General features: G+C 44.4%; 1 protein-coding gene across 1 annotated transcript; it reads right to left on the reverse strand.

The window, feature by feature from the left end:
* Positions 1–323: 323 nt before the first annotated feature.
* On the reverse strand, positions 324–12,794 carry LOC112226397 (serine/arginine repetitive matrix protein 1-like). Its single transcript, XM_042306364.1, has 9 exons — positions 12,651–12,794; positions 11,876–11,987; positions 11,033–11,240; positions 10,391–10,467; positions 8,992–10,305; positions 7,013–8,899; positions 1,718–2,385; positions 1,347–1,454; positions 324–1,236 (listed from the first exon to the last, which is right to left on the reverse strand). Exons 2-9 carry the CDS (start codon positions 11,901–11,903, stop codon positions 1,234–1,236), a joined length of 4,293 nt encoding a protein of 1,430 aa, XP_042162298.1. The 5' UTR covers positions 11,904–11,987; positions 12,651–12,794; the 3' UTR covers positions 324–1,233.
* Between the last annotated feature and the right edge of the window lie 1,931 nt (positions 12,795–14,725).

Consider the following 14,725-nt stretch of genomic DNA (forward strand, 5'->3'; position numbering starts at 1 on the left):
AGGGCGGAGCAGTTGCCGTACCAGGCGGTGATACAGCCCGCCAGGATGCTCTCGATTGTGCATCTGTAGAAGTTTGTGAGTGCTTTTGGTGACAAGCCGAATTTCTTCAGCCTCCTGAGGTTGAAGAGGCGCTGCTGCGCCTTCTTCACAATGCTGTCTGTGTGAGTGGACCATAGTTAGTCATAGTTAGTCATGTATCTGTAAGAGGTCAGAGAGAAGTCTCACCTGGTGTCCCAGGTCTGAACCAATCTCCGATTAGAATGAAATAATATACATCAGTACTTCTGACCTTAATAGCTCCTACATAAAGAACACAAGAAAGGTAATTTTCTGGTTTCCTTTAATAATCATCAATACATTATGTACAAAGCCAGCCAAATAATACCCTACTGACCAAGGAAATCCTAAAATGTATTTTAAGTCATTAAAATAGCTAAAGATTACATCAGGTATTTAACAGAAAAACACCAGAGAAATACTAGAAGTGACAAAACATTAAGAGTGGATCCTCCAAAGCCCTGATCAGTTTGTCTTCTCAATGGAGACACCTGGTCAGTCTGCCCATCACTACAAAAACAGCTGACCATCATATTAATGACATCTGTGGGTGCGCGCACCGAGGGCAGTCCTAGCAGTTCACTCACAGGTTAAAATGTCACTAAAGGAACCGTGAGCTGGTAATTTAATCACTTAACACAAAAACTAAACACAAAAAGTTTAACATTAGAAAGAGTCGACAAAATTTGAAAGTGTGTTCCTTCTTTCATTTATCTTCAGTCATTGTCCAGACAGCTGTCTGACCAATGTGTAGAAGCTAGGAGTAACCACACTGTACACTCCAATCTGTCCAATGGGTCGTCACTAGCTTCCATAGCCACGAAGTCATAATTATGGCTAAACCCCACGCATTTGTACAATTTCTTCTTCAAATTTGATTTGAAACATACTCCTAACTTTATGCCTAATCCTAAATGAAGACCAAAAAGCTAATTTTTGTAGCCAATTTTTACTTTGTAGCTTTGGAATCCAACCGTGGCTTTGGAAGCATGTGGAAACCCAGACAACTAGAGCATGATGGGAGGGGCTGGGGGAGGGAATGATTGTCCAGGGAAAAGGGGCTGGCAGTATCTGACACTGTTCCTTCTCTGTAACCACAACAACCCGCACTTCTGTCCGCCCGGTGATGTTTCCATGGGGAGCCTTTCGCCTCATGTGATCCGCCCCAAATAAAAGTTACTGCGGAATAAAGAGAAAAGTCTAAGTTAAAATGTCATCACTCTGCTCATTATGCATCTAATATGTGTGAATGTTGGATGAATGTTAGGATGAAGGATGGGAGTTCTTACACTGAGGAAGCTCTTGCCGCGTGGCTTCCTGTCCTCATCTTCGTCATCAGACACGTGTGGCTTCGCTATGGCCATCTCCTCTTTACTTGCCGCTATCATCTTACATTTCTAAACACATATACACACAGATTTATTTTAAAAACAAAAACAAATCATTGTGATGTGAACAGTCAGTAGTACAATAGAACCCCAAAAAACAGTCTAGTCTTCTGTTTCTAACCTCAAATACCCAACTACATAAACCAAAGACTAGGAGTCTGAACTAAAGTTTAATGCTTGCTGTAATCCATATGGGGAGTCTACATAGACAATGCATTAAGTAGATCTTTGTTAAAACATACATTGCAAGTGAAGCCTCTTATAAGTCTTACCTCAGTGAGCTCCTTGATGCTGTATATGTTGGCCTGCTGAGTCACCTTCCTCTTCACCTCCTCTATGTGGTCCAGGTTAAGGGGGGGAAGGGTTGTTTGGGGAACCTGGCTAGGAGGGGGCTTGTTGGTGATGGTGGGGAGGGGGGCCATCTGGGGCTTGTTGGTGATAGTGGGGAGGGGGGCCATCTGGGGCATGTTTGACATCTGGGCCATGTTGGTGAGGGCTGCAGTCATGGTGGCAGCTGTCATACTGGCCATGGCAGCACTCATGGCCATATTGGACATATTGCCCATATTAGGCATATTCATATTGGGCATACTCATATTCATGTTGGGCATGTTCATGTTGGGCATGTTCATGTTGGGCATGTTCATGTTGGGCATGTGCATGTTGGGCATGTGCATGTTGGGCATGTTGGACATGTGCATGTTGGGCATGTGCATGTTGGGCATGTGCATGTTCATGTTGGGCATATTGGGCATGCCCATGCCGGGCATGTTAAGAGGCAACGGCAGGGGAAGAGGCAGATTCAGGGGAGTTGGGGCTGGGTTGGGCAGGGGCAGCTGGAGGATGGCCTTGGGTCTCAGACTCTCTGGGATGGGCACACCTGCTTTAGCACACATGGCTGCTGCATTGGCCTTCGCTATCTCCAGGAGCTGGTCTTTGTCTGGGAATAGAGAAAGGGGAGAAGAAAGAGAGAGGAGGGAACAGACATCTGTCAACAGCGGAATTTCAGACTACCTAATCTGTTGTAAAGGTTTCTAGAACAGTCACCATTAAACTGAGGGTACTAAACAAACAATAACAGTACATTGGATAATATGCCCAGGGTTGGGTAGTAATGAATTACATGTAACTGGGATTACGTAATCTGATAAAATGAAGTAATTGAGCAACTCTGATTAATTTTGAAAAGCATATATGGCTGATTACTTTTGGGATTATGTCATATATCAAGAGGAAAATTTGATTAAAATTCACCGCTGTCATTTAGCACACCATCAAGACTTCTCACATGCTCTCAGAGATTCTACTGATCGACCATAAAGGGTGGACAGCTTCTTTTGTGATTGAATTAATAGATAAGGCTTCCAAAACATTTACAACTGGCCCACTGGTCAATCACACTCATCTGGACCCGTTTCCCAAACCCGGTCCTGGAGCCCCCCCCCTGGGGGCACGTTTTGGTTTTTGCTCTAGCACATTCAAGGTGGGTGCATAAACCTATACATAAAATGTACTGTTATATAGTGCCTTCAGAAAGGATATACAACTCAACTTGCTCCACATTTTGTTGTGATACAAAGTACGATTAAAATTGATTTCATTGTCAATTTTTGTCAACAATCTACACAAAATACACAGAAAATTTGAACATTTGTAAAAAATAAACTAAAATGTATGAAAAATAAAACACTAATATTTCTTTATTAGGTAAGTATTCAACCCCCTGTGTCAATACATTTTAGAATCACCTTTGGTATAGATTAAAGCTGTGAGTCTTTCCGGGTAAGTCTAAGAGTTTTTCACACCTGGGTTGTAAAAAGTCCATTTAACCCATATGAACATCTTTGCGAAGCATTGGAAAACCTCCGTGGTCTTTGTGGTTGAATCTTTGTTTGAAATTTACTGCTCAACTCAGGGACCTTACAGATAATTGTATGAGTGGGATAAAAATATGAGGTAGTCAATCAAAAATCCTGTTACACACAGAGGGAGTCCATGCAACTAGAGAACAACATTTTTCCTCCTGAACGTATTTAGGTTGAATACTTATTGACTCAAAACATTTCAACTTGTATTATTTTTTTAAGTAAAAAATTCTAAAAACATAATTCCACTTTGACACGAGGTGGTATTTGTGTGTAGGGCAGTGACTAAAAATCTAAATTGAATCCATTTTAAATTTAGGCTGTAACAACAAAATGTGGAAACAGTCAAGGTGTGTACATTTCTTAAGGCACTGCATATTATTTTATTTCACCTTTATTTAACCAGGTAGGCCAGTTGAGAACAAGTTCTCATATACAACTGCGACCTGGCCAAGATAAAGCAAAGCAGTGCGCCAAAAACAACAGAGTTACACATAAACAAACGTAGTCAATAACACAATAGAAAAATCTGTATACAGTGTGTGCAAATGTAGAAGATTACGATGGTAAGGCAATAAATAGGCCACAGTAATAGGCAAAATAATTACAATTTAGCATTAACACTGGCGTGACAGATGTGCAGATGATGATTTGCACCCCAGTATCTCTACTTGCACAAGAGCAAGATAAATAACAATATGGGAATGAGGTAGTTGGGCTATTTACAGATGGGTTGTGTACAGGTACAGTGTTGGTTTTGAGGATGACCAGTGAAATATACCTGCTGGAGCACGTGCTACAGGTGGGTGTTGCTATGGTGACCAGTGAGCTGAGATAAGGCAGGGTTTTACCTAGCAAAGACTTACAGATGACCTGGAACCAGTGGGTTTGGCAACGAATATGTAGCGAGGGCCAGCCAAAGAGAGCATACGGGTCGCAGTGGTGGGTAGTATATTGGGCTTTGGTGACAAAACGGATGGCACTGTGAGACTCCACCCAATTTGCTGAGTAGAGTGTTGGAGGCTATTTTGTAAATGACATCGCTAGGATAGTCAGTTATACAAAGGTATGTTTGGCAGCATGAGTGAAGGAGGCTTTGTTGAGAAATATGAAGCCGATTCTCGACCTAATTTTGAATTGGAGATGCTTAATGTGAGTCTGGAAGGAAAGTTCACAGTCTAACCTGACACCTAGGTATTTGTAGATGTCCACATACTCTAAGTCGGAACCGTCCAGAGTAGTGACGCTAGACGGGCAGGTGCGGGAAGCAGTCGGTTGAAGAGCATGCATTCAGTTTTACTAGCATTTAAATGCAGTTGGAGGCCACGGAAGGAGTGCTGTGGCATTGAAGAGCCAGATGTATACAGAATGTTGTTGTCTGCGTAGAGGTGGATCAGAGGATCACCAGCAGCAAGCGCGACATTGATATATACAGAGAAAAAAGTCAGCCTGAGAATAGAACCCTGTAGCACCCCCATAGAGACTGCCAGAGGTCGGAACAACAGGCCCTCCGATTTGACACACTGAACGGTCTGAGAGGTAGTTGGTGAAACAGGCAAGGCGGTCATTTGAGGAACCAGGGATATTGACTCTGCCGATAAGAACGTAGTGATTGACAGAGTCGAAAGCCTTTGGCCTGGTCGATGAAGACGCCAGCACAGACGGTCTTTCATCGATGGCGGTTATGATATCTATTTGGACCTTGAGCGTGGCTGAGGTACACCCATGACCAGCTCGGAACCAGATTGCATAGCGGAGAAGGTACGGTGGGATTCAAAATGGTCGGTGATCTGTTAAATTTGGCTTTCGAAGATTTTAGAAAGGCAGGGCAGGATGGATGTAGGTGTATAACAGTTTGGGTCTAGAGAGTCTCCCCCTTTGAAGAGGGGGATGACCGAGGCACCTTTCCAATCTTTGGGGATCTCAGACGATACGAAAGGGGTTGAAACAAATTTTGGCAGATAATTTTAGAAAGAGAGGGTCCAGATTGTCTCGCCAAGCTCATTTTTAGGGATCCAGATTTTGCAGCTCTTTCAGAACATCAGCTGTCTGGATTTGGGTTAAGGAGAAGCAAGGGGGGCTTGGGCAAATTGCTGCAGGGGGTGCAAAGCTGTTGGCCGGGGTGGAGGTAGCCAGGTGGAAAGCATGGCCAGCCGTAGAAAAATGCTTATTGAAATGATCGATTATCGTAGATTTATCAGTGGTGACAGTGTTTCCTAGCCTCAGTAAAGTGGACAGTTGGGAGGAGGTGCTCTTACTCTCCATGGACTTTACAGTGTAAAACATTTTTGGAATTAGTGCTACAGGATGCAAATTTCTGTTTGAAAAAGCCAGCCTTAGCTTTCCTAACTGGCTCCTGGTTCCTGACTCCCCTGAAAAGTTGCATATCGCAGGGGCTATTCAATGCTAATGCAGAACGCCACAGGATGTTTTTGTGCTGGTCAAGGGCAGTCAAGTCTGGGGTGAACCAAGGGCTATATCTGTTCTTAGTTCTGCATTTTTTGAATGGGGCATGCTTATTTAAGATGGTGAGGAAAACACTTTAAAAGAATAACCAGGCATGTGATATTACTGCCCCAAAAGATTTAGACAAAAAATAATAATAATATTTAAAAAAAATAAAGAATCTGGCACCCTATTTTGATATAAAATAATCATTTCCTAGTTGTCAAACCACATATCCATGACCATCACTGATTTAGGCAATACTTTATAAGACGTTTGAAACAAACGTTTTACACGGAGTACTGTGACTATGCTCTTGCACATAAATTAGAACATGTGAATTACAGGTTTTTTAAGCTATGCTTCCACACTAGTTCCAATTTGGAAATAATCATGTTACTAAATGAAAAAATGCTATATTAGATTTTATAAAAATGTAAAGTTTTAAAATATGTCTGGGTGTTTAGGGCCCTATTTAAGCCGCGTTGCGGTAAATGCGGACGGTATCCAGACATTAAAATGGAATTCAACAATATAAAATATGTATTGAACTTATTAGAAAATTATTTTATTTGCCCAACAACAAATTATTATCCTGAAACAGTCTGAAACGGCACAGGAATGCCTGTCTGTGTGTGTTGTGCTCGCATGTGTAGTCTACACTGTGTAGCCGTTAGCGATAATGCTAATGACAGTCTACTGGTAAATTAAAAGCTGTTCCCAAAAACCTTCTCAATTAAGTGTTAACAACAAAGTAGCCAATACCTACCTGGCAGAACCGAGTTACCATTTATTTAGCGCAACTCGACAATCACATGAGCTCTACAGAAACACTGCTAACCAAACAATGGTCTCTGGCTGGCGCACTTGCATTAAAGTGCTTATACACCCACAATTAAACATTTTTAAAATATATTAATAAATAAATAAAAATCTAGTCTCCTGATGTGGTTTAAGCATTGTTGTGAACTTAGAACATACAATTTCGATAATTATATCTTTTTTACAAAACAAACCTGAGAAAAACAAAAGGAAGAATACTGAATTTTGGAAAATCCTGAAACAAAATCGGTTAAAAAAAATATATATATTAAAATCAAGTAAACCAAAAGTAATCAATGTAAATCGATTGTTACTATTTTGAGTAATCAAAGGATTACCTTACCGATTACTTTATTTTTCATGCAACTAATCACTAACCGATTACATGTTTCAAGTAATCCGCCCAACCCTGATTATATATAGGTGTAGTCTTACCTAGCTCAGTGAGACGAGGCGGGGTCTTGCTGGCACTGCGGCGGCCTCGAGATGTGGAACGGCGCTTGCGGAGGATGAGGATTGGTGAGTGGCTTGGTTCCCGTTTCCATCGGTCGCGTCGGTCAAACGAGCGATTCCGCATGACGGGCCGCCGCCGCCGCGACCCGGAGCGGGACCTTCTCCTCCGGCCTGGAGAACGAGACTTGGAGCGTTTGCTCCTGTCTGCAGACTTGGACCTCTTCCTTCTGGCTGGGGAGCGGGACTTAGAGCGCTTGGTCCTGACTCTGGACTTGGAACGCGACTTCCTGCGCCGTACCGGTGACTTAGACCGTGATCTCCTGCGCCGGGCCGGACTTCTGGACTTAGACCTCTTCTTCCGTCTGGTAGGCGGGGAGACAGACTTCCTTTTCCTGGCTGGGGACTTGGAACGTCTCCTTCTGGAGGCAGACTTGGACTGAGAGGGTGAGATGGACTTGGACCGGGAGCACCTCCATGAGGGAGAGGTGGACATCTTCCTACCAGCAGGTGATCGGGACTTCCTACTAGGAGAAGCTGAAGTTGAGGACTGCCGTTGTTTTGAAAATGTCTTCTTAATGGGAGATTTAGAAGGTGAGGACCTGGAGCAGCGATCAGCAGGAACAGTCTCTGGTGAAACAGACCTGGACGTAGCATGCTCATCCGGTTCTTCTTCAGAGGAACTTGTTGGGCTTCTTGCCACCTTTGGCTCTTCTTCTGCAGAGTCATGGTCTTCAGATGGAATCTCAGAGGTGCTCTCTTCAGCATGCCCAGCCATTGGCTTGCCCTGTGTGGTAGATCTGGAGGCAGCAGCCAAAGCGAGGGGCTTCCAGGGCTCTGCTGCAGCTACAGCTTCCCCAACAGACTTAGTAGACGCTTCATTATTCACAGTCGTGTCTGCAGTTTGCTTGTCAGCCATTTTTGGAGACTTTAGGTCCTTGGCAGTAGACCTGGATCTTGAGCGTTCTGGGGATACGCTCTCAGAATGCCTGTCGCTTGAGACAGACTTGGATTTGTCGCTGGTGGGTGATTTTGACATTGAATGCTTGTTTATTTTCTGGGATTTGGATTTAGGAGTATGAGACTTGGACTGGTTACGCGGCGATAGTGATCGTGATGTTGATGGTTTACTGCGTCCTGGGGATCTGGACTTTGTCCTGCTCCGCTTCGGTGATCTAGAACATATTTTCTTAACTGGTGACCTGGATATCCTGCGGCTACGGGAGCGGGACTTGTTGTCCTTGCCCCGTGGGGATTTGGACCGTGAACCTTTCCTGTTCCTCTTCAGGATCACGACGGAGCGGGAACGAGTCCGCCTACCTCTCCTGACCGGAGACCGGGACCGTCGTGTCCTTGGGGGGGACCTCTTTCTGCGAGACGGGGAGCTGCTCTGGGAATGCCGTCCTCTCCTCATTGACCGGGAGCGATGGAGCCGTCTAGATCTGGAGCGTGAACGGCGAGTCTGCCTCACAGGTGAGCGGGACCACGGACGTCTACCTCGACGAGGGGGGGGGGTTCTGGTCCTAGACCTTCTGACACAGCCATGTGACCTGGACTCAGACCGCCGCCCTCGTCTGGGAGATGGAGACAGTTTGCGTCCTCTCCTAGGGGATTTAGACAGAGACTTGCGTCCTCTTCTAGGGGACAAAGGAGAGGACTTTCGCCCTCTCCTAGGGGACAGAGAAGGGGACAACTTGCGCCCTCTCCTAGGGGACAGAGAAGGGGACAACTTGCGCCCTCGTCTAGGGGACAGAGAAGGGGACAACTTGCGCCCTCGTCTAGGGGACAGAGGAGACAACTTGCGCCCTCGTCTAGGGGACAGAGGAGACAACTTGCGCCCTCGTCTAGGGGACAGAGGAGACATCTTGCGCCCTCGTCTAGGGGACAGAGGAGACAACTTGCGCCCTCGTCTAGGGGACAGAGGAGACAACTTGCGCCCTCGTCTAGGGGACAGAGGAGACAACTTGCGCCCTCGTCTAGGGGACAGAGGAGACAACTTGCGCCCCGTCTAGGGGACAGAGGAGACAACTTGCGCCCTCGTCTAGGGGACAGAGGAGACAACTTGCGCCCTCGTCTAGGGGACAGAGAAGGAGACTTGCGTCCTCTCCAGGGTGACAGAGGAGACATACGTCGTCTCTTAGGGGACAGAGAAGGGGACTTGCGTCCCCTCTTTGGAGACATGCGTCCTTTCCTGGGGGACAGAGATGGGGACTTGCGTCCTCTCCTGGGGGACAGAGATGGGGACTTGCGTCCTCTCCTGGGGGACAGAGATGGGGACTTGCGTCCTCTCCTGGGGGACAGAGATGGGGACTTGCGTCCTCTCCTGGGGGACAGAGATGGGGACTTGCGTCCTGTCCTGGGGGACAGAGATGGGGACTTGCGTCCTGTCCTGGGGGACAGAGATGGGGACTTGCGTCCTGTCCTGGGGGACAGAGATGGGGACTTGCGTCTTGTCCTGGGGGACAGAGATGGGGACTTGCGTCTTGTCCTGGGGGACAGAGATGGGGACTTGCGTCTTGTCCTGGGGGACAGAGATGGGGACTTGCGTCTTGTCCTTTTGGGGGACTTGGACTGCTTCCTCTTGGGAGTCATGCTTTTTGAGCCAGATCGAGACCTGCCCCTGCCAGACACAGGCTGACTAGACAATCCCGCGGGGCTTCGTGAACGACTGCGACTTGATCTGGACCGCTTAGGGCTTGGCGAACGACTAAGACTTGATCTAGCCATCTTAGTGTCTGTCAGCGACCCTGACCTTGACCTGGAGGGAGCCTGGTTCTTCACCTTTGACCTCTGCTCTGGTTTGGTTTCCTCCTTCTGGCCATCCTGCTTGGGGATGATGTCAGGAAGCTCCTGGGTGTGGCTGAAGCTCCTGTCGCTCCGTGGATCTTCCGGTTTTGTGACAGAGATGGTTTGGTTCTCCCTGTTAGCAGGGGAAACCTTCTCTTCAGTCTTTCCTCCTGCATCCGCAGACTCATTATCTGAGGGTTGACACATCACTTTCAGAGATTCCTCTTTTTGGGCCAAAGTGATGCATAGGGAGGGAACTCGCTCCTCTTGCCTGGCCTTAGACTGCATGGGAACAGCCTGCACTACCATGCCAGCTGGCTTCCCCTCAGACTCAGAATCTGTTCCTGACATAGATTCGCTCTCTGATAGGGAGTGTGAAGAAGAGTTCTTCTCCTGCTTTTCTTCCCCTTTTCTCCTCCTTTTTCTCTTCTTTTTCCCAGCATGTCTTTTGTGTTTTCTGGCTTTAGCGTCACCTTCTACCTCAGGTATAGCTGTGTGGACAGGTACACAAGAATCAGTTTTTTTTAAAATCACTTTGCATCGGTTTGTTTCCGACACCTGGTCCAAACTCCTTACCTGTGATCAAGTCCTTTGTTGCCTCCTCTTTCGTGTCTACTCCTGTATCGGAGGCCACTGGGCCAGCACTCCTCAAGCTAAAAACAGAAAATATATTGATTATAGCCGCAAATATAATGAATACTATAATCATAATTGTCCCAATGGTTTAGAGCCAAACAAACAAGAGCCTGTTGGATTTACATTTCTGCTGCTTTACCTCCTAAATTCCAGTGTGGAAACCATCTAGAGGTGACCAGGCAACACCCTGTTCTGCCTAGCACTTGCCTGCATTCAGTACATAAAAACGTAATAGAACGTTTAATTGAACAGAAACGATGCTGTACTGAAGTCAGTTAAAAAACAGGGATGGGCTGGGTTGTAGCTTCAAAATTCACCTTTCCCTTTAAATACATAAATCATTGCTCCAAGCCACACCCCGGCACACCCACCAAATGGAGCAAACGTATCACAGAGCCTGTTCAAGAACATACAAGTTTTTGGGGAAATGTGTCGTTCAGTACAAGCCTTTCCGCAAAGTAGCAAATGTTCACGCAAACTGAACGCAGCACTGGTCTGGTTGTAATGGGCAGAATCTAGCAGAGTTATGGTTCTCATGGGATGAGTCAAACCAAGTTCTGGTTCTAATGGGAGGAGCCTCACCCTGCCCTGGTTCTGACTGGCGGCTTTTCTACGTCGGACTCTGGGGCCGACTCTGAGCTCGTCTCTCGCTCTCCCTTGCCACGTTTCTTCTTCTTCTTCTTGCTCTTGTGTTTTTTGTGCTTCTTGTTCTTCTTCTGCGGCGTCTCACTTCCTTCCTTTGCAGATGTTTCCTCCAGAGTGTGTTCTTGCTCTGCAGCCTCGTCCCCGCCTGCACAGATTAATCAATTACATTCCTCATTTAAAGATTAGCCAACCACATTCTTTAGTCACAGATTAACCAATCACATTTCTTTGTTATGCTAGATTCGGAATATGGGGAGTTCACATGGACAACGTGCGAAAGCAATTTCTAATGAAATGGTGGCCAGGCAGAGGCAAGGCAATCTCTGGTGTGTGTGTCATTGGCATATCATGATCTAGCCAATCCAGCATGAACTTCCAGCATCATAGCTAGTTTATGTTTGAGGTTGAGCCGATGGTCTATTGAAAGGATGGTAAAGAAACCTCCAACAAACCTTTACTTGTGCATACTTCCTTAATTCTCAATTTGGAAGTATGCTAATTGTCAAGAATACTCAGAAAAATATTGACTCCACAGAAAGAGGATATCTTCTTAATATCTTTCTGAATATTTCCTTGTTTTTCAGAGTTCCACCAGCAACCACAAACATCATTTTATAATTCACTGGTACCTTCCAAATGATAATTAATTAAGTATCGCCTAGTAAAGGTCAGCTGAAAATTTCTCAGTCCATGAATTTCCCAAATTTAGGTATAACCATCTACGTGAGAATAACTATCCCTCACATTACAGGGATATTTCTGCAAATCTTGATAACAAACCTGGCTGTGTGTCAACTGCACACTCCATTTTATCAGCTCTGTGGGGGTGATTGATGGCCTAAAAATCGCTGGCCCCTGGCAGTCAGTCCACCGTTCTCTTGGCCCTCTGTCACTATTGGGAAAAACAAAGCAGTTACTCCAGGGCACTCAACAGTTTGTTTCCCGAATGTCAAGACAATACAGATTAATTACATGAAATACTAATGTTACCGTTAAAAAAAAACTGCTATGAGTGTCCACAGGGTTACATTAAGTATAGGTACACAACAAAAATAAAAACCCACTCTCTGCTGCAGCATTACATAACCAATGACCCACTTACAGAGCCAGGCAACCGTTTTGTAATCGCCCATCTCAACTGGCATTAACACTTGATAGTTAACCAGGCAGATCACTAGCTACGATTTAGCTTAGCTAACTACATAGCAACCAAAGTAGTTAAGTAACGTCAGCTCGCTAGTGCTATCAAGTTAACTTCATATAGCTAGCGTAGCTCGCTAATGCTTTCTAGTTATCAACGAGGGTCCAACAACAAGTTAGCTAGCTTTAGCTTAACTACTTTTAATAATTGTGTGAAAATTAAAATGCAATCTGGCTAGCCACTTCAGGTTAGCTAACAAAGACACGCCGTAATCAGCACCCGGCCTCACTCGACAAACGTTAGCCAGATTGCTAGCCGTCTATAGATTATTTGTCTTGATTCATCTGAAAAAAAAAATCTATCTATAGACAATCGATAGTTGTTGTATAACACACATTTACACCGTTTTCTTACCTAGCTATGTCGCCAATGCCTTGAATTTAAATTATTAGATACTCCAGGAAAGCCTGTTGTATGGCAGTCGCCATCTTCCTAGGACGCCATGACAGTTTGGGGGACCCCGTAATCCCAGAATGCCCTGCTGGGCGGCAAATTGCGAGCGGAAATTATCTCCATGACAACTCAGAGGTGACAAGCCCTCTGCATTTAACATACAAATCTTCTTCTTTTTTTTAAATAAACACATCTACTACTTAATCTTCTTTATGTTTTTATATCAGAGGCATAGAAAACAGGGGCCATAGAAATATAAACTTGACCTTTACACTTTAGCTTGAGACAAGTAGTAAGTTTTTTTTTTAGGGTTAGTGCTATCACATATCCTTGGGCTTGGGACGTTCCTACCCTAAACGCTAACCCAAGACTTAACCCATACCCGAACCTTAACCCTTATGTAACCATTTTACATTTCAACTTAAATGGGGTCGGGTTCCAAGGAGCTCTGATAGCAAGGACCCAGCTTGTAGTCCTAAAAAACAGAAATGTGTTACCTCTGGTTCATTCAGCCATTCCTATTAGGAAAATGAATGGAAAAATAATAGAGTTTTGGAATAAATGGCGAGTATAAACTCTGAGGTTATTTTAGGTTGAGGAGATCTTATACGGTTTGTTAACGTGAACTTTATGAAAAATAAAGCCTTTATGTGTTTTTTTAAATTACATAAATTCTTCAAATTTCACAAAAAGTGATGTTATCTGATGAGATTTTCTCATATAACAAAACGTATAAGATCTCCTATGCCCTTGTTTACCACAGACCTTATTTTCTGCGTTTATCCAAAAACCCTACAAAAACAACGAACCAGTTAGTGCCTACAAAAAGATAACATAACTATTGCTCTCTATTGCATTGGAGCAGGGGGCCGAGTAAAAAGACATGCCACAGGTCGTGCGATACAGTTCCCGTCAAAAACAAAATATTTGGTTAGTAGAGCAGAGACCCTACTGAGTATTCCACCCCCCTTTGGCTGGGAATGAAAGTAAGGTTTTTTCTTGACTGCAACATTGTTTGGAGGCAATGGAAGGGGTGGGGTAAATTTTTTTAAAGGACTACCTCATCTCCCCACACATATAATTATCTGTAAGATCCCTCAGTCGAGCAGTGAATTTCAAACACAGATTCAATCACAAAGACCAATGCCTCGCAAAGAAGGGCACCTTTTGGTGGATGGGTAAACATTTAAAAAGGAGACATTGAATATCCCTTTGAACATGGTGAAGTTATTAATTACACTTTGAAAGGTGTATAAATACACCTAATACACCCAGTCACCAAAGATAAAGGTCTCCTTCCTAACTGTGAAACTGCTCAGGGATTTCACCAGTTCAAATCCCCGAGCTGACAAGGTACAAATCTGTCTTTCTGCCCCTGAACAGGCAGTTAACCCACTGTTCATAGGCTGTCATTGAAAATAAGAATTTGTTCTTAACTGACTTGCCTAGTTAAATAAAGGTAAACACAATAATAATAATAAAAATTAAATTAAAATGAGGCCAGTGGTGACTAAAACTAAGTCACAGAGTAAATGGCTGTGATAGGAGAAAACTGAGGATTGATCAACAACATTGTCGTTTCTCCACAATACTAACCTAATTGACTGAGTGAAAAGAAGGAAGCCTGTACACAATACAAAATATTCCAAAACATACAGTTGAAGTCTGAAGTTTACATACACCTTAGCCAAATACATTTAAACTCAGTTTTTCACAATTCCTGACATTTAATCCTAGTAAAAACTCCCTGTTTTAGGTCAGTTAGGCTCACCACTTTATTTTAAGAATATGAAATATCAGAATAATAGTAGAGAGAATGATTTATTTCAGCTTTTATTTCTTTTGTCACATTCCCAGTGGGTCAGAAGTTTACATACACTCAATTAGTATTTGGTAGCATTGCTTTTAAATGGTTTAACTTCAGAAGGCTAGGGTCGTTTTTTCTCAATTCCCGCCTGACTGACGTGCCCAAAGTAAACTGCCTGTTGCTCAGGCCCTGAAGCCAAGACATGCATAGAATTGGTACCACTTGAAAT

This window comes from Oncorhynchus tshawytscha, linkage group LG26 (assembly GCF_018296145.1).
Source record: "Oncorhynchus tshawytscha isolate Ot180627B linkage group LG26, Otsh_v2.0, whole genome shotgun sequence".
In the NCBI taxonomy this organism is placed as follows: domain Eukaryota; kingdom Metazoa; phylum Chordata; class Actinopteri; order Salmoniformes; family Salmonidae; genus Oncorhynchus; species Oncorhynchus tshawytscha.

Excerpts from the sequence above, each read along its gene's own strand:
- LOC112226397 (XM_042306364.1), bottom strand. The coding sequence starts at position 11,903 with ATGGAGTGTGCAGTTGACACACAGCCAG. Across the intron at positions 10,468-11,032 it reads CCAGTCAGAACCAGGGCAGG|CTTGAGGAGTGCTGGCCCAG; the intron begins GTGAGGCTCCTC and ends TTCTGTTTTTAG. Across the intron at positions 2,386-7,012 it reads GCCTCGTCTCACTGAGCTAG|ACAAAGACCAGCTCCTGGAG; the intron begins GTAAGACTACAC and ends CTCTATTCCCAG.